This window comes from Aquarana catesbeiana, linkage group LG12 (genome assembly GCF_042186555.1).
Source record: "Aquarana catesbeiana isolate 2022-GZ linkage group LG12, ASM4218655v1, whole genome shotgun sequence".
Lineage (NCBI taxonomy): Eukaryota > Metazoa > Chordata > Amphibia > Anura > Ranidae > Aquarana > Aquarana catesbeiana.
This window is the reverse complement of record NC_133335.1, coordinates 96744661-96772628: the sequence shown is the minus strand read 5'-3', so window position 1 is coordinate 96772628 and position 27968 is coordinate 96744661. Positions and strand designations below refer to the sequence as shown.

At 41.2% G+C, this 27968-nt stretch overlaps 1 protein-coding gene across 1 annotated transcript in view; it reads right to left on the bottom strand.

Moving 5' to 3' along the window:
- Window positions 1-482: 482 nt before the first annotated feature.
- The window catches only part of MEOX1 (mesenchyme homeobox 1), a 97755-nt gene continuing 70269 nt past the window's right edge, over window positions 483-27968 (bottom strand). The window contains exons 2-3 of the mRNA XM_073608222.1: window positions 9328-9500; window positions 483-1166 (exon numbers count right to left, since the gene is read on the bottom strand). Coding sequence (XP_073464323.1) covers window positions 1044-1166; window positions 9328-9500 — 296 coding nt within the window. The 3' untranslated portion in view covers window positions 483-1043. The remainder of the gene's footprint in view (window positions 1167-9327; window positions 9501-27968) is intronic.

Here is a 27968-nt window from a genome sequence, read left to right as displayed (position 1 = left end):
GGCACATCTCTGCCTGCATGGAACTGTACTCACGCATGCACACTGAAGGAGGTTCTGGAGCTGGAAGATTCCTTTGACACATTGGCACACATGTGTGCAACTTCATTCTCGTCTAGGGGACACAGCTGTGGGTGTATCTGGCACCAGGCCTCTCCCCCTACCACAATTGTGCCATTTAAAGTGCTGTGCACCTTAAAAAAAAAAAAAAAAAAAAAAAAACACAGCTGCACAGCACTTTAAATGGCACAATTGTGGTAGAGGGAGAGGGCTGGTGCCAGATACACCCAAATTGTCTTTCAGGGTGAAGGTCCACTTTAAAGATAGGCAATTATTAAAATGCATTAAAATAAGAACAAAACATCTTCAAACAATATTTTATTAATTAAAAACTTGTAATAAAAGAAAAGATTTACACAATAATTCCTGCAATTCAATACCTTAAAAAAGTTTCTTAAAAAAAAAAAAAAATACAGTCAACTATAGACAATGAATTGGAAATCTGAGGAATTAATGTGAAGGCAGGAATGATAAAACACAAGAAAAAAAGATAAAAAAAAATTCCAAAAGAACGCTTACATCTTCAGGTTTGTATCATGTACACAGTCAATAAAAATATGAGATGAATATGCTTTTATCAAAAAAAAAAAAAAAAAAGTTTTATCTTGACAAGGCTTAGAATGCCGATTGTTTTATTTGTATCACTGATATTCCATGATCTAACCTCAAACCTAGCTCAAAGGAGTCCAAGACGAATTATCCATCTCGAGCTGGTGTAAATGCTAAATTGTGATGGTAACGAATCCCTAGACAAAATGTTCATGGTAGCTTAATTAGCATTTTATATCAACATACTGAAATGATTGTCAACGCTTAAAACGGAATGTGTTTCTTTCCTCAAGTTTCTTTATTAAAATGTGGAGGATTTTGTAGAAGCATTATCTGTAGACAAAAATATTTCTCAATGAGGACTGAAGGACAAAAAAGAATATTGTCTTCATAGAAAAATAGACAAAAAAGTTTGTCAACCACAGTAAAAAATGAAGTTATTCAGAACTGGGAGATGCTGTAGAGTCCAAATCATCTGCATCTTGTTCATTTGGCGATACCGGCTGTCCACCTTTGACACGCTTCCATTTCATTCTTCGGTTTTGAAACCAAACTTTAACCTATAAGCAGAATTAAAGTAAATGATATATATTTATTGAACACATTTATTGACAAGTCAAGGCAATTGGTAACAAATGTATGAACATGTAATATGGTGACTTTTGGAAAGTGGATGTTGCAATCAATAAGTAAGGACCTATATGCATACATGCATCCCTGAACTATTTGATCATACCTTAAAATTTAAATGACCTGCTCTTCATAAAACTATTCTGTTATAGTTATAAGTCAGATCAATATGACCCGATCAAAAGCAAGACAAATTCACAAGACTGCAGATGTAATTTAAGATTGGAAAAAGTTACACCATTACTTTTACTATTAATACTTGGGTCTAACACAGGCAAATTATTTATATTTAAAAAAGTTTAGCAATACTAACCTACACTTTAAAGTGGATTTCAAATTTTGCTGCAAATTTGTGTCCTCGTTCACACAATATGCCTACGTAACTTAAACTGTAGCTAATAACTTCTGTGGAACTTCTTCCTTTGTTGCTGCTGTATTATCCTTATACAGTGTGGACAGGTTTAAACTGATTTTTTATTAATGCAGAAGAGCAGCAGCTATCTTCGAGAAGACCACTTTGCAATGCTCATCTGTGGAGTGTCTCCAGTGCAGGGGGCAGCCATCTTGGCTGGGTTTGTAGGACAGCGATTGGCTGAGGCAACAGAGCAAGGGGACAGTGAACTGGGCTGAGAAAGGGAGCTCTGTTGTGCCACCAGCCTGCAGAAGGTAGGAAGGAAGCCACTGTGGAGATCATGTGCTGCTGCAACCATTTGCCAATGTTGAGCAGCTGACAGAGCAGCACAAGGATGCAGTGAAGGTGAAATAATGGTGTATTGCCCAAGTTTGCTGAAGCTATCTAATGCTGTGCTGCTCGAGAGAAGGGCTGATTAGAGACTGCTGCTGGCATCATACTTTGTGCAAAGCTACATGTAGGGGGACGGTCCTGGAAGCAAGCAGGTGTATGGGAAAGACAGAGCTGCTGCTGGATAAACAGATCCCTGCTATATCTGACAATAGTCAAGTGAGAACTCAAGAGAAGCAAAGAGACTGAGAACCTTCTGCCTGGGAGGGTGCGATTTGGATGCCTGTGTGAAATCAGGCTGTACCAGAGAGCGCTCCCTTCACTTCTAAGGAAGGAAAACAGGGACTATATCAGCAGGATTCAAAGAGAGATCATTAGCAACTTCTATCCCTGTCAGACTTGAACTTTACATTTAATGATTCAGAGCCATGGGACTGGTAAGAGACTAACATCATACAATTTAATCTGCTGTCTGCCAGGAACTGTTATGCTTTCTTCAAGGGCCCCAACTTTGTGTCTTTTTTTTTTATTATTCCCTGGCCAGTGGGACAAGCATTTGCGAGGTCAGATAATGATGTTATACTGGCTCTGTGTTGCAAGGTAAATAAGAGTAGTGTTCCCTTTCTCCCTATTCCCATATTTAAAGGGTGAGTTTACATTTTTCCAAAAAAAAAAAAAAAAAAATTTAAAACTATCTCCAATTATCCTGGCAACCCCTCCAGACCCCGTTGCATATAGTGGCCGTGATGCCCCATGCTGCCGCTGTGCACTATATTCCACAATATGCAGCACCAGAATGAGTACCCATCATAACACTTGCAATGGCAAGTGCTCATTGGGTCGGCATGACCATATGACTGTGCGGAACAATGAGAATCGCTTCTTTCTTTGTAGACACCTACCCAGGAGAAGAAGCTTCAGATGCATTTCTCATTGGTCAGCACAATCATATGGCTGCACTGGACTAATGAGTGCTTGCCATTGCAGGCCTGTATATTGCATTGTGTGGTGTACAAACCACTACACCAGCGTCATAATGGCTGATATGTGCAGCAGGATCTGAAGGGTTGGCCAGGATATTTAGTGTTAGTTCGCCTTTTTAGTTTTCCACCAAAAAAGAACTTGCTTAAAAACAAAAAAAAACAACACACACAACATAAGAATATAACCTTATCTCAGCTGTGCAGCATGTTTGAGCTAGCATAGGGATCAGTTCACACTGCCGTGACTTGGGATCCAACGTGAGACCCCAAGTCGCATGACATGTGAAATCCCATTTTAGTCAATTAGAGCTGGCTTAATTAGCACTACTGAAGTTGCTCCGGCTTTAGAAAAGGTTCCTGCCCTACTTCAATGCAACTTTTCTCTGACTTGTGCCAATAGACTTTAACCGCTTGCCGAATGGCTCACGCCGATATACGTTGGCAGAATGGCTCTACTGGGCGAAACGTATTGGTACGTTGTTACCTTTAAGAGTGGCCGGCAGGCACGATCCCCGCCGGCCACACGCGATCGTAGGCATGAGAGCCAGCACGGGATTTGTGTGTGTAAACATACAAATCCCTGTTCTGTTAGGGGAAAGGAGACCTATCGTTTGTTCCTAGTAAATAGTCACAGCGATATATATATATATATATATATATATATATATATATATATATATATATATATATATATATATATATATATATATATATATATATATATATATATATATATATATATATATATATCTCCTCCCCCAGTCAGACCTATACCCATGCAGTTTATAACGCAAAAAATAAAAACCGCAGAGGTGATCAAATACCACCAAAAGAAAGCTCTATTTGTGGGGGAAAAAAAGGGCGCAAATTTTGTTTGGGTACAGCATTGCATGACCACGCAATTGTCAGTTAAAGCGACGTAGTGCCAAAATTGTAAAAAGTGCTTTGGTCAGGAAGGGGGTAAAACCTTCCGGGGCTGAAGCGGTTAATGGAAGTTGCCTCCAGGTCAGATCCTTATCATAATTGATGCGATTTGGATCTGACATTACAGGAGAATTACACAGACATTCCTGAAGTTGTACCGAAATTGCTTGGAAAAGTCGCACTATAAGTCACGCAACTTTCAGATCGTGGCAGTGTGAACTGAGCCTTAGGGACCCAGATATGGTTTGTATTCATTAAAGAACAAATATTCCAACTTGTATAAAAAAAAAAAAAAAAAATTAAGCAGTGACTTCAAATTTTTTGACTCTTTGTTTAATAAAGATCAAACAATAAAAAATGTCATGGCTGTAAATAGGGTTGTACTTTGGTGCTCAGGCTTACTTCAATACAGCGCACTTATACACCTCCCTGCCCAGATCAATTTTCAGCTTTCAGCGCTGTCGCACTTTGAATGACAATTGCGCGGTCATGCAACGTTGTACCCAAAATAAATTTTTATAATTTTGTTCCCACAAATAGAGCTTTTTGTTGGTATTTGATCACCTCTGGGATTTTTATTTTCTGCTAAACAAATAAAAAAAAAAAAAAAGACCGAAAATTTTGAAAAAAATTTTTTTCGTTTGTTACAAAACTTTGTAAATAAGTACGTTTTCTCCCTCACTGATGGGCACCAATGAGGTGGCATCAATGAGGTATATAAAATCCTTCGTAATCCAGAGCTTAGATCTCTAGTGTTAGGATCTTGCTAAGATCTTTAGGAGATACATGTAGATGGCACATGAGCCAACCCTCTAGTATTCATCCAGCACTAGGACTTCTGTGGACAGTAATCATTACACTCCAGCCTAAGCCAGTTTAAACCCTCAGATACCCTGACCATTATGCCTTTCAGGGTGCAAAGGCCAGTACCACTGGAGGGTGTGTGTGCATATCTATGCTAGACATGCAGGCGGGGATGGTAATAGGATTTATTTATCAAAGCTAACAGAGAAATTTCCCGGTTTCGCTTTGGATCTGAAGATCATGCAATCACTTGATTAGATGGTTCAGACACCATTTCAGTTAGTCTTCTGTTCAAGTTGCTGGGTGCTTGAATAGCAACAGCTGAAGAAGTACAGTAATAGGCAATGTATAAGCAGGTACTCCCTGGACCAAATACATCAAATGGCATGCTAGTGACTGAGGGTTAATGCCAGAACACAATTTTGCAACTTTGACATGTGTTAGTAAAACCGTACATATCATTGCAACTACTTTGTGTATCCAGGTGAACTATACCTTGTCTTTTTGGGTAATCTCCTGATTTTTTTATTATCAAAAGAAAACTGGCCCAAAATAGTAAAAAAAAAACAAAAACAAAACAAAAAAAACTTTTTTTGTTTAGCTGTATGTTTCTTGCCATTACCATTATTTATCACCAAAGAACACCACAAAATATATTATCTTGATCCTGACCATAGGCGTCACCAGAGGGGGGCTATCAAGGCTGGAGCCCCGAATGTGGAGCCCATAGCCCCGAGTCTCAGCGGGTGTGGAGGAGAGAAGAACCGGCGGGTCGCGGCTGCGGCGGCCGGCATTGGAGGTGGAGGAGGGACGATCAGGCATGTACAGGCACTGAGCCATCGGACCGCCACCTCCCCCCCCACCCCGCAGCGCTCACCTCTTCTCCCTGCTTATGCAGCGCGGCTGCATACAGACATGATCCTTATGATCCTTAGGAGTGGACACTGATAAGCTCATCGTACAATCCAGAAGTCATGCAGCCGCACACAGCTGTGACATGAACTTCCTCGGCACTTGTTCACTTGTTCTTTCCTTCCCCCGCTCTTCATCCTGTCTGCTGCCGCGGAGAATCTAGATGAGAACGGGGGAAGGAAATAACAAGTGAACAAGTGCCGAGGAAGTTCATGTCACAGCTGTGTGCGGCTGCATGACTTCTGGATTGTAAGATGAGCTTATCAGTGTCCACTCCTAAGGATCATAAGGATCATGTCTGTATGCATAACTAAGCAGGGAAGGAGGTGAGCGCTGGGAGGGGGGATAGAGCAGCATGGGGGGGGAGGAATAGAGGAGCACGGGGACCAGAGCAGGGGGGGGGGGACCAGCAGAGCACATGTGGGACCAAAACAGCATTCGGGGGATCAGCGGAGCATGCAGGGGACCAGCGCAGCACACAGTACACGGGGGACCAGAGGAGCACAGGCGGACCAGAGGAGCACAGGCGGACCAGAGGAGCACAGGCGGACCAGAGGAGCACAGGCAGACCAGAGGAGCACAGGCAGACCAGAGGAGCACAGGCAGACCAGAGGAGCACAGGCAGACCAGAGGAGCACAGGCAGACCAGAGGAGCACAGGGGGACCAGCACAGCACGCGGGGGACCAGAGGAGCACAGGCAGACCAGCGCAGCACGCGGGGGACCAGAGGAGCACGCGGGGGACCAGAGGAGCACGCGGGGGACCAGAGGAGCACGCGGGGGACCAGAGGAGCACGCGGGGGACCAGAGGAGCACGCGGGGGACCAGAGGAGCACGCGGGGGACCAGAGGAGCACGCGGGGGACCAGAGGAGCACGCGGGGGACCAGAGGAGCACGCGGGGGACCAGAGGAGCACAGGGGGACCAGAGGAGCACAGGGGGACCAGAGGAGCACAGGGGGACCAGAGGAGCACAGGGGGACCAGAGGAGCACAGGGGGACCAGAGGAGCACAGGGGGACCAGAGGAGCACAAGGGGACCAGAGGAGCACAGGGGGACCAGAGGAGCACAGGGGGACCAGAGGAGCACGCGGGGGACCAGCGCAGCACGCGGGGGACCAGCGCAGCACGCGGGGGACCAGCGCAGCACGCGGGGGACCAGCGGAGCACGCGGGGGACCAGAGGAGCATGCGGGGGACCAGAGGAGCACGCGGGGGACCAGCACAGCACGTGGGGGACCAGAGGAGCACAGGGGGACCAGCACAGCACATGGGGGACCAGAGGAGCACAGGGGGACCAGCACAGCACGTGGGGGACCAGAGGAGCACAGGGGGACCAGCGCAGCATGCGGGGGACCAGAGCAGCATGCGGGGGACCAGAGCAGCACGCGGGGGACCAGAGCAGCACGCGGGGGACCAGAGCAGCACGCGGGGGCCAGAGAAGCACAGGGGGACCACAGGAGCAAGGGGGACCAGAAGATCCGGCATGGGTGAGACCTGTCAAAGTTGGCCGGTCTGGATGAAGTCCAGGGCCAAATTTTTGTCTCAGTCCAGCCCTGGAGACGAGCAGGCGGACAAGCAGAGATGACATCATCCCTCTCCGCCCGCCCGTCACCAATCTTCCGCTTTCACAGCTGGGACTTCAATGTGGGAGCGATGTGCAGCGGGGAGCAGAGAGATGATGTCATCTCTCACTGCCTGCCACACATCAGCGCTCTTCTGCCCTCACTAAATGGGCCTCTTCAATGTCGGAGGTGTGGTGGGGAGCAGAGAGATTACATCATCTCTCACTGCCCGCCCCGCATCTCCGCTCTCCTGCCCTCACTAAATGGGCCAGTGCTGCCAGCCTGCCACCAATGCAGCGAGAATGCACATTTGGTGGCACTGGCTGGCATAGCAAATGACAATCTGCAAATGGTGGCAAGTGACAATCTGCTAATGGTGGCAGGTGACATGGCAAGTGACAATCTGCTAATGGTGGCAGGTGACATGGCAAGTGACAGTCTGCAAATGGTGGCAAGTGACAATCTGCAAACGGTGGCAAGTGACAATCTGCAAACGGTGGCAAGTGACAATCTGCAAACGGTGGCAGGTGATGTGGCAAGTGACACGCCCAGGGCTCCCACTGATTCTGCATTATGGTGAGTTGAACCACTTCATTATATATTACAATATAACAATAGAAACAATGCGCTTTGATCACCCTGACACCATATCAACCATGGTGCCATGAAGATTGAAACGCCCCAACACCAGCCTTCTTTTGTCCGCAAAAAATTGCTTACCACCGGCGTGCACCCCCCCCCCGTTTGGTGACCGCTGCTATGGGCTCTAGCCCCAGATCTTTTTCAGACCTAGCAACGCCCCTGATCCTGACAATTGCAGCAATACCACATATTTATATGTTATTTTTTGTTTGTACCCGTAGTACAGCCTAGAAACAATGGGGCACTTTATCCTACCTAAAATACATTGTTGACACTGACACGGACCAATCATTTAAAAAATATACTGACCCTGACTTACCTTGACCCTAAAACTAACCCTTGCACTCACCTAAATCAAACCTTCATCTACCTGTAGCAATTTTTTTCTTTACAGTTTAATTTTTTGTAATTTTTTTTTTACATACTTAAATGTAATGCAGTCCTATGTTCAATGCATTACATTCAATGGAGCACAAGGGAGACATGCAGGGCCTTTTAGATCCTGGATGCCTCATTAAAGAAAACCTGTCACCACAAAAATCACCACATTGGGGACTTTGGCCCCTATGTGATGAAAACAAAAGTGAAGTAAAAAAAAAAAAAAAAAAGTTTATTTAATTGTTAAAAGTTACATCGAAGCATTTCAAACTCCGCCCCAAAAAATTGAGGCCCCCCTACCCCCACATATTTGCACCTACAAATGTAAATGCACGTGTCAAGGCGCCTACGCCTGAAAACGTGGATTGCGATACATGTTACATATCACCATGCACGCCGGAAGGAGAGCAATAATTCTAGCACCAGACCTCCTTCATAACACTAAATCTATAGGGGTCTTTTAAAGCGCCATCTATGGAAAATATAGGGTACTGAAGCTTGTCACCATATTACGGGCGCATGAAAATTTAAGGCTTGACAAGTTGCAACCTTGGCTTTCATATTTTACCAAAAAAGGGTCATTTATTGCGTTTTTATGCCCTCTAAAATTAACTTTAATGTGTTTAATCGGCAATATCGTGTGAAATAAAAAATTGAATATACCACTATTTTATTCCCAAGGATGTCTTTCAGAAAATATATGTTTAAAAAAAAAGCTCTGGCACATTCTACCCATAAGCTTTGTTAGTTTAAAAAACCTGGCGCCTAACTTTTAGCTGGCTCCTAGATTCAAAGCAAATGTGTCAAGCTCTAAGTATATACAGTACATCTTTCTTATACAGGTTTGTCAGCATAGGTGTTAGCGGGGGATGTTAGTTTTAGCCTGCAATCAGATCAGTGATAGGTAGACTCCAATTACTTGCCACGGTACATTGGGGTTGATTTACTAAAGATGGAGTGTGCAAAATCTGGTAAAGCTCTGCATAGAAACCAATCAGCTTCCAGTTTTTTTTTGTCAAAGCTTAATTGAACAAGCTGAAGTTAGAAGCTGAGTTGCACCAGATTTTGCACTCTCCAGTTTTAGTACATGAACCCCATTGTGTCTTATTAAATAAGCCTGACATGCATGTATCAGACTGAACATACCTGTCTTTCAGTGAGGTCAAGGTTTACAGCTATCTCATATCGTCTTAGTCGGGTAAGGTAATTATGATGAGCAAATTCTGCCTCTAGCTCTCGGAGTTGCTCTTTGGTAAAAGCTGTTCTTTCTTTTCTGGCTTTGCTGTTTGTTTCTGGCTTGTTTGTGGCATCTCCATTTTCTGCAGAAATAAAAACCAAAAATGATGTTATATAGTACAGAACAGTCTACAACCGTTATAAAATACAGAATGGTTCTCCTTGGTTGGCAGGAACTTGCTGAGTGCAATCTTGTGTATATGAATTTTAAGAATTTATTGTAAGAAGCTAGCGTACATTTTTAAAATAGATTAATAAGGTTCAGCAGAAGAAAACGATTGCTAGAAATCAAATGTACTGGAATTTATTGTGCACATTTGTATTTACTTCTACAGGGATCAGGAGCCTAGTCCCCAACCAGGCTTCCACATAGACAATTGGACTATCGTGGTACAGTAAGGCAATAAAATTCAAATGTATAGCAAATATAAAAATAATGCAAAAGTTTTATTGATACTGAGAAAATGATCAGTTACAAGTTAAAACATGGTAGCAGTTCATATATATCACCAAAATAATTAAACCCCAGGTGGGGAAGATCACAGTGGGACAATTGATCACGGATAACATCTCAACTAGTTTCACGGACTGTAGCCGCTTCGTCAGGAAGGCATCTGTAATTTAACAGATGATCAAAAGAACATTGTAGTTGCCCAAAGGCATAAACAATTAAAAACTATTACTATGGCATATTAATTGGACAAAATTTGTGTAGATAAAGGGGGAAGAGCAAGGCTGCTTCCCCGTATCCCAGCAGGCACCGGGTGCAAGGCGTCACCACCAAGAGGGATCCCCCGCAGCGACTTAGGGGGACTAACAAGCATGATGAAATTGAATCTGGATAAACAAAGTAGGGCAAAAATAATGGGTATACTGTGGACTTGAAAAGCCACAAAATGGTGGACCAGTGAAAAATGTGAATGGGGTGGTGGGAAGGGATAGAGTGCTGAAAACTAACAGTGGACATTTAATAAAAAACAGTGGAGTCAATGGTGAAAAAACAGTGGAGTCAATGGTGAAAAAACAGTGGAGTCAATGGTGAATGAATAGGCAATGTGAAAATTACAAAGGGGTACGAATTAATCAAATGAGTGAACCCAAAACAATGTGTGGATGTGGAATGCGGAAAGGTATTGAAGAATTGGCATGGTGAATGTTGGGGAGGGAGGGGATGGGGACAAAAAAGGAGAAGGGGAGGAAACAGGAGAAAGGAAAAGGTCAAGGGGGAAGCCAGTGTAGGATGGGGGGGGGGGGGGGCAGACAAGGAAGGAATAGGGGGGAGGGAAAAAGGGATCTTCCCCACCTGGGGTTAATTATTTTGGTGATATATGAACTGCTACCATGTTTTAACTTGTAACTGATCATTTTCTCCGTATCAATAAAACTTTTGCATTATTTTTATATTTGCTATACATTTGAATTTTATTGCCTTACTGTACCGCGATAGTCCAATTGCCCCTATGTCCCTGTGGAAGCCTGGTTGGGGACCAGGCTCCCGATCCCTTTATCTCTAGAGTCCTGGATGATGGTACAAGCCTCAAAATATTTTTACCTTCAGCAATTGATTACAGAAGCCACATTTATTTCTTTCTACAGGGATCAGTAGTGATAGACTGCTTCTAGGCATTACCCACTCATACAGTTGAGGTGAGATTTCCCCGGGATATTTCCTGCCATGGTGACTAAAAAATACTCTGGCAACCAGTGTAGTATTTAACCACCTCAATACAGGGCACTTTCACCCCCTTCAAAGACCAATTTTCAGCTTTCAGTGCTCTCGCACTTTGAATGACAATTATTCAGTCATGCTACACTGTACCCAAATGACATTTTTATAATTTTGTTCACACAAATAGAACTTTCTTTTGGTGGCATTTAATCACCACCGTTTTTTTTTTTTTTTTGCGATGCAAGCCAAAAAAAGAAAAAAAAAAAAAAACATTTGAAAAAAGAATTTACTTTGTTTTAAAAGAAATCCAATAAAATATATTCTGCTACATGTCTTTGGTAAAAAAAAAAATCCCTATAAGTATGATAATTGGTTAGTGTGAAAGTTATAGAGTCTACAAGCTATGCTACGTATCATTGAAAATTGATCAATCCTGATGTACTGACTGCCTATCTCATTTGAGGCCCTAAAATGTCAGGACAGTACAGATACACCCCCAAATTACCCCTTTTTGTACAGATGACAGTTCAAGGTGTTTAGTAAGAGGCATGGTGAGTTTTTTGAAGTTACAATTTTTTGCCCACAATAGTTTGGAAAATGAAAAAATTTTTTTCCACAAAATTGTAATTAGTTATTTCTCACACATGGCATAGATAAACTTGCAATTACACCCCAAAATGTATTCTGCTACTTCTCCTGGGTATAGTGATACCACATGTGTGAGACTCACAGCCTGTCCACATACAGAGGCCCAACATGCAGGGAGCATCATCAGGTGTTCTAAAGGCATAAATTACATATTTTGTTTCCTGACTATTATCATTTGTAATGGCCCTGGAGCACCAGGACAATGGGATTACCCACAAAATGACCCAATTTTGGAAAGAAAACACACCAATGTGTAGTCTAGGAGGCATATTGAGTCTTTTGAACACGTTTTTGGAAAAACGTGGAAAGAAAATGAAAATTTTGGCGAGACCACGTGTGTGCAAAGGTGAGTCGGTTATAATTGGGCATATAATTGTGCCACATCCAGCATTTACAAAATTTGAATCAAGATCCCCTGGTGGTGGACTTTTGAGGCACAAAGATAGTAAAGAATATTCTAATATGAAAAAATATTTATTGAAATATGAAAAATACAAAATATTTATTTAATAGCACATTTAAAGTGAGCATTCCAGTGTTGTCATACAAAACGGAATACATATAGTGAATATATAGTTCTCCTTCAGGGGTATAGTTTAACCGGTTCAATACAGGGCATTTTTACCCCCTTCCTTCCCAGACCAATTTTTAGTTTTCAGCGCTGTCGCACTTTAAACGACAATTGCTCGGTCGTGCGACATTGTACCCAAACAAAATTGACGTTCTTTTTTCCCCACAAATAGAGCTTTCTTTTGGTGGTATTTGATCACCTCTGCGGTTTTTATTTTTTGCGCTATAAACAAAAGAGCGACAATTTTGAAAAAAAAAAAAAAAAACACAATATTTTTTACTTTTTGCTATAATAAATATCCCAATTTTTTTTAAAAAAACAAATTTTTTCCTCAGTTTCAGCCGATATGTATACTTCTACTTTTTTTTTTTTTTTTTTTACCAAAAATAACACAAAAAAAAAAAAAATTGCAATAAGCGTATATTGGATTGGTTTGCGCAAAAGTTATAGCATCTACAAAATATGGGATAGATTTATGGCATTTAAAAAAAATAATATTTATTTATTTTTTTTTACTAATAGCGGCGATCGCAATTTTTTTTCATGACTGCGACATTATGGCGGACACTTTTGACACATTTTTGGGACCATTCACATTTATACAGCAATCAATGCTATAAAATTGCATTGATTACTGTATAAATGTGGCAGGCAGTGAAGGGGTTAACCACTAGGGGGACACAAGGGGTTAAATATGTTTCCTAGGGAATGATTCTAACTGTAGGGGGCGGGGACGTACAAGGGGAGGAGACCGATCAGTGTTCCTCTGTACTGGGAACACAGATCGGTCTCCTCTCAACTGACAGGGCGTGGATCTGTGTGTTTACACACACAGATCCACGGTCCGGCCCAGTTAACGGCAATCGCGGGTGCCCGGCGGACATCGTGGCCGCCGGGCACACGCACCGGCCGGGAAGCCCAGGACGTCATATGATGTCCACCCAGGATGGGAGATCCCATCTGTGGACGTCATATTACTATACGCGGGTAGTGAAGTGGTTAAACAAGAAAATCAGTATTATAGATTGGAATGACAATTGTTGCCGATTAAAAACATGGAGGTGCCAAAAAAGGTTGTTTCCAAATTGCTTGAGCCAGAGAGTTCAACATAAAGGCATACCTCAGGAGCAGGGAAATGCCTAGCCCATAAGTGCTGGTCTAGCTCTCCCACACCCACACACCAACCCGAAAGGGAGAGAAGCCAGAGGACCCACTGGGGCCGGAAAACAGGAAAAGACCCTGCAGGATGGTGCGTGGAAGTTGCTCGACTATGCAAGGAGGATTTATTTGTATAGTGAAAACAGGGGGGAGGGCTGTCTGCAGACGCCACAACTGATGAGATCCTGTGACCGCTCGCTCCAGCATCCAGCCCAAGACCATGTGTGCGAGACTTACACAGCCTGGCCACATACAGAGGCCCAACATGCAGGGAGCATCATCAGGCATTCTAAAAAAGGCATAAATTACACATTTCATTTCCCAAGTACCATTTATATTTTCGAAGGCCCTGGAGCGCCAGATGATCGCAGACAGATGTGCGCCAGATGATCGCAGACAGATGTGCGCCAGATGATCGCAGACAGATGTGCCAGATTACGGACACATATGCCAGATGATCACATGTCTATGACACATGTCTATCAGATGTGCACAGATGATCACAGACAGATGTGCGCCAGATGATCACAGACAGATGTTTACTGGGACAGATGTGTGACAGGTGTTGGTGGTTTTCACTGTGTTGGGGACACTGTTTGGGGCTGGGTGATCATTGTGTAAAAAGCTGTAAAAAACAGCTCATATACACTGATCCCCAGCTCGCAGATCTGCTCTCTTCTCCTCGACTGTGTGAGGAGAAGCAGAGCCCATCGCCTGGCAATGGCTCTCGGCTTACGCTACATGGTGGCTGAGATTACACACAGCCATCATGTGATCAGGAGGGCCAATCACAGAGCCCCCCTGCCGAGTGACATTGCCCTGTCTCTGGGGGACACAGGCACATCGGGATTGTGCCGCTGCGCGGGCACACGGCCGCGCGATCCCACTTTTCTGTGACGTCCCCCCCAGGCTGTTTACATCACATGATGGCTGTGACTGGACACAGTCATGTGATCAGGAGGGCAAATCGCAGACTCCTCCTGCCGATCTGAGATGTGGCTGAAGTGAGCCCCTTTATCTACTTGGAGGGTAACTATATCGTATCATTCTTTAGATGATTGTTATTTGTTGTTTGTTTTTAATATGCCATTTGCAAAAGTTTTGCTGGGTAATTAATATTCTGATCACAGTAACATAACCTCTAGGGTTAGATTAAAAAAACAAAAAAAAAACAACAAAAAAACACACACTCTTCTTCCATTTTTCGTATCGGTGCACACTTGTGCGTATTCTTTCTGCAAGAGAATAAAGATTGGAATCCATAAAATGCAGATTGTCTGCCTGGTTTAGTTATAAGTGGTTATGCTATCTACGAGAAGAAATGTATTACTTGATTTGCTATAATATAGAAATCAGCTGTAGTGGAGTAAATTTTAGGAATAAGTAAAATCTTAGTGTCTATCATATTCCAATTTCACCGTTATGTATGGTGTTTGTAAAGTGACTTCTATAAAAACAAATATTTGATAGTTCACAGTCCATACTTTGATATAAAATTAGAGGTTTTTCTGCTATATTGGCCACATCCCTACTTGCAGTTCATACTTTTACCCAATTGTAGTGCATTAAAAGAATATCTGCACTGGGCAAAGAATCTCGGGAATAATTAGTCAGCTTTATTATTTGTATTAATTTATTTTTGTATTGAGGCACTGCCATACATTGATTGAATAAACAATATAGCTGGCTCAATTAATCGTTCTAACATCCCTGACAGCTCCAAACTTTGTTTGTCTTTTGGATTTAGGGAAGATGTCCCCAGGCTGGATCTACAAAATAGTGGGATTCTGGAGATAAAATGAAAGTCATACTGGTATGAGATGGAGAAAATAGCTGTGGCAAACCCATTTCCCTTGTTCCCAGTACAACCATTAATCACTAGAACATTTCTCAATATCATGAAACAAGATGCAGTGCTTACTGCTGATGCTATATACTAACCAAACACTGAACCTCTTGTGGAATGAGTGCTGCACCAAAGATTCCAATACAGTGAAGGAGACATAAAGGACAAGTTAACTTTTAGTAAATGTGTCTTTAAAGTATATTCACCAACCTCCCTGAGTTCAGCCTATCATATTATCTTCCTACCTATTCCAGAGAATTGTGTGGCTTTTCCAGTGAAAAGGTTCCTGCAGAGTACTCTTTAAAAAGCATGCCTGTTCACTCCTATGGGAGAGCTGTATTCTAGCCATCCATCGAAATTTGACTCACCCATAGAAATGAATCACTAAAAGTCAACTTGTCCTTTAAATTAAGTTTAAAAGATGTTATCAAGATATCCTAAAATGGTATCCAAAACTGTCTGTCCTAATATATTCAAGGGGCTATTTTTAGCACTTGACAGCTCGTGCATATTTCTATATTCTGCTAAATATCTACTACTCTCTGCCACTAAACTGAACAGTTGCAGTACAGCTGCAGTATTTCAAAGCTTGCCTTTTTTCATTTATTCCACCACAGGTTGTAGCATTGGTTTATCTAATACAATAATGTTATCTCTCACCGCTAAACTGCAGGACTAATGCAAATACTGCAGGACTAAGGCCACCAATGCCCAACTTTATTCATATTTTCAACACAAGGAATACATTAGAAGCATGATACAGATAATATATGATATATATGGAAGAGCCCTGGGGCCATCATAAAAAAAAAAATACAGAATTATGAGTTTGAAAAAAAAAAATTTTTTTTTTACAGAATTCTGAGTTTGAAAGTCAGAATTCTGAGTTTGAAAGTCAGAATTCTGAGATTCAAAGTCAGAATCGTGAGTTTAAAAGTCAGAATCGTGAGTTTCAAAGTCAGAATTCTGAGTTTCAAAGTCAGAATTCTGAGTTTGAAAGTCAGAATTCTGAGTTTGAAAGTCAGAATTCTGAGTTTGAAAGTCAGAATTCTGAGTTTATAAATATAGTAGTCTCTATTAGGAAGATTTTAGGACCAATGAGCAATAATGTAGTAACACCCACAGACCATCATTCTGCAGACATACATGAGCTCTGCTCTGTATATGGATATGTAAATCTATCTTATTAACAGCACACAGTACAGGGAAGCAAGCAGTGCTGGGTTCTCTGGTTCCATGACTGTACTAATAGTTCCTCTGTTTGCTGTCTTATCCTTCTCTGTCATCTGCTCTAACATAAAGAGTCATGCTGAAAACATGTGTAATGTGTGTGAGTGGGGGGGACACAGCTTCCATAGATAGCAGAACACAATGGCCAGCACAGCACAGCACAGCTCTGCACCCCAACCTGTAGGAAACATTGCACTATTGCCCCTACATTGGGGAATTGTGAATCGCTAGAAGGCAGCAGGACAATGTGTGTCTATAGTCATAACAGATTAATCATAGCAATTACTTGTCTGGATTAATAGAGGTGTTTCACACACACTTAACCTCATATTAAACATAAAAGCAAATTCAAACAACTAATGAGAGTTAGTATAGTGGTTAGAGCAGCAGGCTTACATTGGTAAAGTTGTGGGTTCTAATCTGGGTGAGACTATATTCTTTATATAAATATATTTTAAAATATGAGATAGCGTGGGCTTAAATTGTATTTTATCAATATATCCAAACTGATCCCAACAGAACACAATGGCCAGCACAGCACAGCTCTGCACCCCAACTTATAGAAAACATTGCACTTTTGCCCCTACATGAGGGAATTGTAAATGTCTAGAAAGCAGCAGGACAATGTGTGTCTATGATCATAACGGATTGATCATAGCAATTACTTGTCTGGACTAATAGAGATGTTTCACATACAATTAACCTCATATTAAACATAAATGAGATCCAAAACACTACTGGGAGATACTATAGTGGTTAGAGCAGTAGACTCATGTTGGTGAAGCTGTGGGTTCTATTCCAGGTGAGGGGCTTTTTATATATATATTTTAAAATATGAGATAGTGAGGGCTTAAATTGTATTTTATCAATATATCCAAAATTGATTTCAAGGTATATTAACAAAGACACACTGATATATTGAGCACACAAAGTTGTAGTATATGCTGGCTACTATAAATTAGAGAGTAGAGATTTTAAAGAAAAAACTGTGTATATATTATTAGGGTGATCAGATGGGATCATTAGGGTGTCATCTTCAGTTTCCCCCGGGGGGAAGTTCACAATTTCAGGAGATTGGTCATAACGAATTAATCATAAATCACTTGTCTTGATTAATACAGTTGGTTCCCAGAAAATTAACCTCATATTAAACATAGAAAGAAACTATTCAGAACCCTTAAGTGATAGTATAGTGGGTAGAGTACCAGGCTTATAGTGTTGAAAGTTCTGGTTCTTATCCAGTTCATAGCATGTTTTTTAATTATGTATGTATTTTCAATATATTGATTTTATATTAAACATATTTTAAACTATAAGTTACTGAGAACTTAAATTGTATTTTATTGATATATCCAAATTGATTTCAAGGCATATTAACAAAGACATATTGATAAAATTGTTGTATAAGCTGACTACTATAAATTAGAGAGTAGGGATTTTTTTTACAAATCTGCGTATATATTGGGATGATTTTGGTGACATGGGGCCAGTTCTCAATTTCTGGAGATTGTCCCTGGAAGCTGCATGATAACCATCATGTGTCATAACTCAATCACCGATGCAGGGTCATTTTTCCCTCCAGTGACACGACCGATGCAGGGTCATTTTGTTTCCATCTAGTGACACCACCGATGCAGGGTCATTTTTCTTCTTCACTACTGTTAGCCCCTTATGTGTGCACCAGTTTTAAACTCTTAGACCCCTTTCACACCAACCCGCCCATAGCGTCGGTGGTAAAACGCCGCTATTTTTAGCGGTGTTTTACCGTTGGATTAGCGGCACATTGCGGCCGCTGGCGAGGCGCTTTTACCCCCCACCAGTGGCCGAGAAAGTGTTAAAACCGGACGCAATGCGCCGCAATAGCGCGGACCTTTCCTGACGTCCTGCCAGCGCAGCGCTCTGGTGTGAAGGCCCTCGGGTAGAGTACTGTGAAGCCCTCGGGTAGAGTAATGTGAAGCCCTCGGGTAGAGTAATGTGAAGCCCTCGGGTAGAGTACTGTGAAGTCCTCGGGTAGAGTAAAGCCCTCAGGTAGAGTAATGTGAAGTCCTCGGGTAGAGTAATGTGAAGCCCTCGGGTAGAGTAATGTGAAGCCCTCGGGTAGAGTAATGTGAAGCCCTCGGGTAGAGTAATGTGAAGCCCTCGGGTAGAGTAATGTGAAGCCCTCGGGTAGAGTAATGTGAAGCCCTCGGGTAGAGTAATGTGAAGCCCTCGGGTAGAGTAATGTGAAGCCCTCGGGTAGAGTACTGTGAAGTCCTCGGGTAGAGTAAAGCCCTCAGGTAGAGTAATGTGAAGTCCTCGGGTAGAGTAATGTGAAGCCCTCGGGCTTTCACACTGGACACAATGCTGCAGCTGTTTGAGGGCGGATTGCAGGCGCTATTTTTAACGCTATAGTGCCTGCAAAACGTCCTCGGTGTGAAAGGGATCTTACATACTACAAATATATATATATATATATATATATATATATATATACATATATACACACACACACACACACACACAGATACAGTATTTTGCTCTGCATGCCACTATTTTCCCAGAATCCCACCTGAGAGGGGGGAGGGGGCACAGTAACCAGTGTATATAATGGCAGAGCAGGCCATGACCTGTATGTACTGGTGGTGATTAAACACAATGCAGTGTCAGGGCAGTGAGCAGAGTGTAATATCAGTTCTGTCCAATCAGCAGTATATGATGGCAATGCCGACATCCCAAGTCTCCCGTAATTGATGGCGTGGCTCACAGACACCCGCGAGTGTGGCACCATCTCCCGGCTGTCAACTGCAGCAGCCCGAGCCGCCCCTCCTCCAGGCCAGGGGTAGCCGTGATATCGCTATGGGGATCGATTATATGAAAGCAGGTGCAGCACAGGACTTCCTATGTGTGCCAGACTGTAACTCCGCCCTCCTCTCATAACCCTCCAGCTTCCCCAATCACTGAGCGCCCCGCCCTCTGCCAGTACCCAGGGGGAAGTTCACAAACTGTGCCCCTCCCCCCTCTCAGGTGGGATTCTGGGAAAATAGTGGCATGCAGAGCAAAATACTGTACCTGTGTGTATGTATATATATATATATATATATATATATATATATATATATATATATATATATATATATATATATATATATATATATATATATATATATATATATATATATATATATATATATATACATACATACATACATCTGCAGTATGTAAGTTTAAAACTGGAGCACACATAAGGGGCTAACAGTAGTGAAGAAGAAAAATGACCCTGCATCGGTGGTGTCACTGGATGGAAAAAATGACCCTGCATCGGTGTTGTCATTGGATGGAAAAAATTACCCTGCATCGGTGGTGTCACTGGATGGAAAAAAATGACCCTGCATCGGTGGTGTCATTGGATGGAAAAAATGCCCCTGCATCGGTGGTTGAGTTATAAGACATGATGGTTATCATGCAGCTTCCAGGGACAATCTCCTGAAATTGAGAACTGGCCCCATATCACCAAAATCATCCTAATATATACACAGATTTGTAAAAAAAATCCCTACTCTCTAATTTATAGTAGTCAGCTTATACAACAATTTTATCGATATGTCTTTGTTAATATGTCTTGAAATCAATTTGTATATATCAATAAAATACAATTGAAGTCCTCACTAACTTATAGTTTAAAATATGTTTAATATAAAATCAATATATTGAAAATAAATATACAATTAAAAAAACATGCTCTGAACTGGATACAGACTAGAACTTTCAACACTATAAGCCTTTTGCTCTAACCACCAGGCTATCACTTAAGTGTTCTTAGCAGTTTCTTTCTATGTTTAATATGAGGTTAATTCTCTGTGAAACAACTGTATTAATCCAGACGAGTGAATTATGATCGATCCATTATGACCAATCTCCTGAAATTGTGAACTTCCCCCCGGGGGAAACTGAAGATGACACCCTAATGATCCCATCTGATCACCCTAATAATATATACACAGTTTTTTCTTCGAAATCTCTACTCTCTAATTTATAGTAGCCAGCATATACTACAACTTTGTGTGCTCAATATATCAGTGTGTCTTTGTTAATATACCTTGAAATCAATTTTGGATGTATTGATAAAATACAATTTAAGCCCTCACTATCTCATATTTTAAAATATATATATATATATAAACAAGTTCCCTCACCTGGATTAGAACCCACAACTTCACCAACATAAGTCTGTTGCTCTAACCACTATACTATCTCCCAATAGTGGTTTGAATCTGCTTTTATGTTTAATATGAGGTTAATGATATGTGAAACACCTCTATTAGTCTAGATAAGTAATTGCTATGATCAATCCATTATGATCATAGATACACATTGTCCTGCTGCCATCTAGCCATTCACAATTCCCTCATGTAGGGGCAAAAGTGCAATGTTTCCTACAAGTTGGGGTGCAGAGCTGTGCTGGCCATTGTGTTCTGTTATCTATGGAAGCTGTGCCCCCCACCCACTCACACACAATACACATGTTTTCAGCATGGCTCTTTATGTTGGAGCAGATGACAGAGAAGGATAAGACAGCAGAGGAACCAGAGAATCCAGTACTGCTTGCTTCCCTATACTGTGTGCTGTTAATAAGATAGATTTACATATCCATATACAGAGCAGAAGACATGTATGTCTGCAGAATGATGATCTGTGGGTGTTACTACATTATGGCTCATTGGTCCTAAAATCTTCCTAATAGAGACTACTATATTTATAAACTCAGAATTCTGACTTTGAATCTCAGAATTCTGACTTTGAATCTCAGAATTCTGACTTTGAAACTCAGAATTCTGACTTTGAATCTCAGAATTCTGACTTTGAATCTCAGAATTCTGTATTTTTTTTTTTTTTAAACTTACAATTCTGAATTTCAATCTCAGAATTCTGAGTTTCAAAGTCAGAATTCAGTTTTTTTTTTTTTTTTTTTTATGATGGCCCCAGGGCTCTTCCATAGATATAAGTATACCAATAACTTGCCAACATAATTTCTGACAATATAAATAGTCAATTGTATTTTGAAAATTAATGTAATAGGATAAATCTTTAGACAATTCCCAAACTATCCAGAATATCAAACAGCCCTAAACTAAACAAACTTAAACAACCAAGCACTTGCACATGTAATAATGCACATTAGAAACTTGAGGACAATAATCTCATTACTCAGGTACCATATAGAAATAAAGGTTTCTAAGCCTCATTAAAACAGTGAACCCATTACACTGTCTATACATTGTGAGCCCAAATCACAGGTCAGGCAATACACAGGTATCAGAAAGTTCAGTCCACTGTCACCAAATTTTCTCAAATTTACTAGGACATCCCCTAACCTCATAGGTGAGTTTATAAGTTGGTAATACCTGATTAATCAAGGTCTTCCATTGATTGAGGGATATTAGTAGATTCCCATTAATTGTAATGTATGGTTATCATCTGTTTTTAGCAAACTGTCAATTGTCTTCATGAACTCGACTTGAAATCTGAATAGTACTGCAGCTCAGAAGAAAATACAAAGATTATACTGCCTGGAATTGGGTGATCCTGGTGCTGAAGGTGGCCCCAGCTAAAGAGACCTAAAATGTTTTTGAAACTGAAGTCTATTTTTCACCATATTTAGTACTACCCGGAGTAAAGTATACATTTAGCGACCTTGTTTATCCACTTGAGTACCAGCCTGTAATACCCCTTTATTACCAGGCCAGTTTTCAGCACTGTGGCAGTATGAAGGACAATTACTCCAATATGCAACATTGTGACAAATTCATTTTAGAACCTTTATTTTGGACAGATAGAACTCTGTTGGTGGCATTTAATAAGCACTGCTTTTTTATACTGTATATAAAAAGGGAAAAGTCCCTAACTTTTGAAAAAAATACCCTATTTCCATGCTATACAATTTCCACTTTTACAATAAAAATGCCAGTATAGTACAAAATCCCCCAAAATAACCTTTTGGGAAAGCAGACACTAGGTGATCTCACTTGCTGCCACAATTCTTTGGAAATGTAGAAACATTCTAGTACTGAGGGGGTAAAACATGATGCACCAGATACATTAAATGTACAGGTCATACACAAAGGAAGAAAGTTGTTCATTGGCAATGTACAGATCACATACAGTGGCATGATGGAGATGAAGGGATCAATATTCAGATGTGTAGATGAAGGCAGGGGAATGGGTTAATATACAACAGGTAACATGGAGACACCATAGTGATAGCATGTGTAGGAGGGGAGGGGGCATGAAAGGGTAAAAAAAAAATGATCCCGGAGCCACTGAAGCAGAATGAATGAATCTGCAGCTACTGATGCTTTCATTCTGTCCACATTCACAAGTACTCAATCTCTCTCATCCCTTGTTGTAAGGAAAATGGTAGGGATCAACACTGTAAACAGTACCATGTGATCGCTCTGATGACCAATTACAGCAATCACATGGTATTAAGCCACTTGGATTGTCTTGGTACAGTGTCTGTGTACTGAGCCATCTAATGACAGCTTGGTACACTGCGATTACCAAGCAGATTTTCTGCTCCACTGCTATTTAAGGTGGAGCTTCACCCCAATAGGGAAGTTGCTTTATGTCCTCCACTCCCTCTACTACAATTGGTGTGTGTGTATATATATATATATATATATATATATATATATATATATATATATATATATATATATATATATATACACACACACATACACATACATACATACATACATACACACACACATTCTGGTATATATACATTTTGGTATATTACAATTTTTTGGGTGGAGCTGGTACCTAGTTTTGCCTGTGCAAAACTAGCAGAAGTCCCCCCCCCCCCCCCCACACACACACACCCCTTCTGTTCTGGGACAACTCACAGGTCCCAGAAAGTTGCTGGACCATTCACAAAGCGCAACACTCATGCATGCACAGTGGGAAACCACCTGTAAGGCTGCAAAGAATCACAGTCTGCTTCCTACAGTAAACAAGCCGGTGCCAGGGACCCGAAGATTGGCAAAGGACATGTCTATTGGCAGCTAGATGCACCACGTGATTAGCTGTAGCCAATCAGAGATCACAGCCTTAAGCAAGCTGTCCATGACTGTTAACCCATTCATGACAGCTAAAACTATTACTTATATGTCGCCCCTACCAAAACACAACACCACTCATGCATGCGCAGTGGGAAGCCAGCTGCAAGGCTGCAAGAAATCAGTCGGCTTCCTACAGCAAACCATCCGGTGCCAGGGACCTGAAGATCGGCAAAGAACCGGTCTGGGTAAAGACAGTGCTGGAACCATGGACAGGTAAGTGTCCTTATATTAAATGTCAGTAGCTACAGTATTTTTTTTCTCTCTAGAGTGAAGATCCACCATTGGGATACATACAGTGAAAAGGGGTTAAAGGAACACATTTTCTTTCAGTAAAATATAAGCGATTGGCTTAGCTGTTCTGACATTCTTATGTGAAATTAAAAAAGATATATGAATTCAGGTCCAATCTACTTTATTACATGGATGAATGTAGCATATAGAGAAAGCATATATAAAAATATGACAATGAGGGTTAGCAGATTTTGTCTCAGACAGTCGGCCAGACACTTGCTGTATGATATCATTTTCGTGTTACTATCCTTGGAACTCCTTGACATACTGCAGCCATCCTAATGGAATATTTTGTCTCATCTGTACTTTTTGTTTAAAGACAATGTTTTAAGTGCCAGACGGCCTCCGTTGTGTTTTCCTCATGCACACATGAAAAGACTGGAACACAAATGATCCAGCATCTGGATCCTGCACAGTAAAGCTTAGCAGAGATCACACCTTACTGCTCGTAAACCCGAAGATAGTCATGTACCTTTAACTAAATAGCACTTTCTATGGCGGTGGAAAGAAAAACACTCCGAAGAGTGCAAAAAGATCACGGGTTAAAAAAAAAAAAAAAAAAAAAGGAGTAGTCTGATTCCTTGAATGTACTACCCATCATGAACTTTTCTTTCTGCTTAAACATGAACTCAAATGAATTCGCATTCAGCTGCAACACCATATACAATTTATATACAAACAGTTTATACACATCTGTTCTTTAGTGAAAAGATCAAAAGATAGACCAGGTTAACATTTTACAGAACTAGGCTTTTGCCCATATCTTGCCATTACTCACACCTGTTATTCACATACAGAATTCTTCAACGTTCCTTATATTACAATTTTCTATTATTACATTTCATTAAGTTATACTGATCTACAAACCTTTATGTACATACAGGTGTATAAATAATTCATAACTTGAGGGGTACAGTTATACTGATATACATAAATCCATGGAGAATTAAAGCGGAGCCCACCGCTGCAAAAATTAAAAGCCAGCAGCTGCACATACTATTAAAAATTGGACACTTGCCTGTCCTGGAGTCTAGCGATGTCAGCACCGCAGCTGATGTTTCCAGCCTCCATTGCGAGTAAGGGAACCCGCCAGCCAGTGTAGCCTTTCGGCTTCAAGCCGGGAACCCTACTGCGTATGCACTCCGCTCCTCTCTCCTACTGGCCTGGCGACGGGGAGGAGGAGGCAGTCCCAGTCGTGGTGTCAAAACCCGCGGCTGAGGCTCCCGGAAGTGGGGAAAGCATACCTGTGAAAGGCACCGGAGGGTGGGAGGATTACAATAAACGGAAGTTCCACTTTTGGGTGAAACATTGCTTTAAAATCTCTGAATTTGTATAGTAGAAGGATCTCAGGGTGGATGTAATCCAAATACATTTGAAAACAGCCATACCTATTACATAGTTACATATTTAGTCTGGTAAAAAAAAAAAAATTGTATAGAAATAATATATACTATTAGGCTAGTGAAGTGTTTTGATCCCTTGGAAGTTTTTTTGTGTAATCACTTTTTCCATTGTTGCTTATCTATTTATGCTGCTGTATCAATCACTTATCGACCCATCCATAGTAATTTATTGCGCGTGGGTGGTATGCACAGTCACAGACTTGTACGTCGGGAGCTGTACTCCCTGCACTAGGTGCGCTCTTCTGTGACCGCTTTGTTCATTGTGTGATTGGCCCACAGCAATCCATTGGCACCTGGCTACCTGTAGCCAATCAGATCACAACCGTAAGCAAGCTGTTCATGACTGTCAACCCATTCATGACAGCTAAAACTATTGCTTATACACCCCCCCAGAGTAGTACAGCGTGACTATGGTGACACCAAACTACTCTAATGAAAAGTATGTAAATAGAAATGGTAAAAAGAAAAAAAAATGTTTACCAAAAGAAAAAAAAAAAAAATGGCCCTGATCTCCACCACAACATTCATATGATGACGCTGTACTGCATTGGTGACTGTATGTAAAGAAAATTCAAAAATTGTGAAAAAAAAAAAAAAACACACCACAACTTCAAAAAACTCACCATGCCTCTTATAGGGGGATATTTGTACTGTCCTGGCATTTTAGGGGACTCGAGAAATGATAGGCTGTCAGTACATCAGGATTGATCAATTTTCATATATACCATAGTCTGTAGATGCTATTGTGCTTTCACACAAACAAATATACACTTATTGGGATTTTCTTTTACCAAAGACATGTAGCAGAATATACTTTGGCCTAAAATTATGAAGAAATTAGGTTTTATAACAAATCTATAATAAAATAAAAGTATAAAATATCTTTTCAAAATGTGTTCCTTTTTGTTTATATCACAAAAAATAAAAAAAAGGATATAAAATTAATTTGCGTACAGTGTTAGACATCTGAGCAATTACCAAAGTAGCGCAGTGCCCAGTAGCAAAAAGACCTGGTCATGAAAGGGGTAAATCCTTCCAAAGATCAAGTTGTTAAACAGCCCCAAGGGTAGCAAGGACACTATATTTGAGGTAAATGCCCCGATGCTCATCTACAGAGAAATCCTATACCAGTTTTAGACTTCAATGGAGGCATTCACAGGTCTTGCAGGAGAGATAGATCAAAACAGCTTTTTTTGATCCATCTCCTTTGCAAGACCCACCAGTGCTTTTATACAAGTTTTGGACTTGTATGGATCTCTCTAGGTGAGCACCGGGGCATTTACCTCAAATATAGAGAGTGCCCTTGCTACCCTTGGAGCCGTTTAAGACAGCAGCATAAATAGATAAGAATTCACAAAAACTTCCAAAGGATCAAAACTTTTCACTAGCCTAATAGTCTATAGAATTTTTATACAATGGCTCAAAGGCCAATTATCAAAGTTAGAAATACAGACCACATTGGTAAAGATAATCACCCCAGCATTTCAAGTAAACAAATACCCTTTGAAGGATGCTTACTGCCATAATATTTTTTTTTAATTTATTTCAGGTACTTATATAGCGCCGTCAATTTACGCAGCGCTTTACATATACATTATACATTCACATCAGGCCCTACACCCTCAAGGGGCTTACAATCTAAGGTCCCTAACTCACATTCATACATACTAGGGACAATTTAGACAGGATCCAATTAACCTACCAGCATGTCTTTGGAGTGTGGGAGGAAACCAGAGTACCCGGAGGAAACCCACGCAGACACAGGGAGAACATGCAAACTCCAGGCAGGTAGTGTTGTGGTCGGGATAATATGCCTGCAGGCCTCTAAGCAAAGAAACATGGGTTCCCCACAGTGGCATGTGACATCACGAGTGACACTGGACTGTGTCATTTGCAATGCAGATGGTTCCTAAACTTTTCCACCATGTTACTGAGACAGCAATACCAAAACTTGAAATGGTTTTAATCCATTGCACAAATTTAGGCTTGGACTATGCTAGTTGGGATTATGTGTACTTGCTCACAATATTCTCGGTGTGGCTGAATAATGCTTTTATTACTATGACACCATTGGGTTGGTTTACTAATGGCAAATAGGCTGTGCACTTTGCAAAGTGCAGTTGCTCCAGAGCTTAGTAAATGAGGTAAAGATTCACTTTGAAAAGAATACCCAATCCTGTGCAAGGAAAATAAAAAAACAGCATTTTTGCTTGCACATGATTGGATGATGGAAGGAAGCAGCGCTTCTGCTCATTTACTAATCTCTGGAGCAACTGTTCCTGCAGAGTTCAACTGCACTTTGCAAAGTGAACAGTAGGTTTGCCCTTAGTAAATCAACCCCAATGTGTGCGGATATGATTCCTATGCTACTGTGTTGAGCTGAGTGAATATGGACTACATGAAGCCAGCACCTGGCCAGAGACAGGAAAAGTACGAGGGCTTCAAGGGGCGCTTGTCTTGGGGATTTTGTTGACAAAAAAAAAAAAAAAACATTTAATGATTCTTGCATTTTTTTGGCTTTTTGAAATATTGTTTTGTCTTATTCATTTGCCAAATACTGCTTATTATTTTAAAATAAATGTTTGAGAGTTAGCTGTAGGTGTCCAACCTGCGGCCCAAGATGGTTATGAATGTG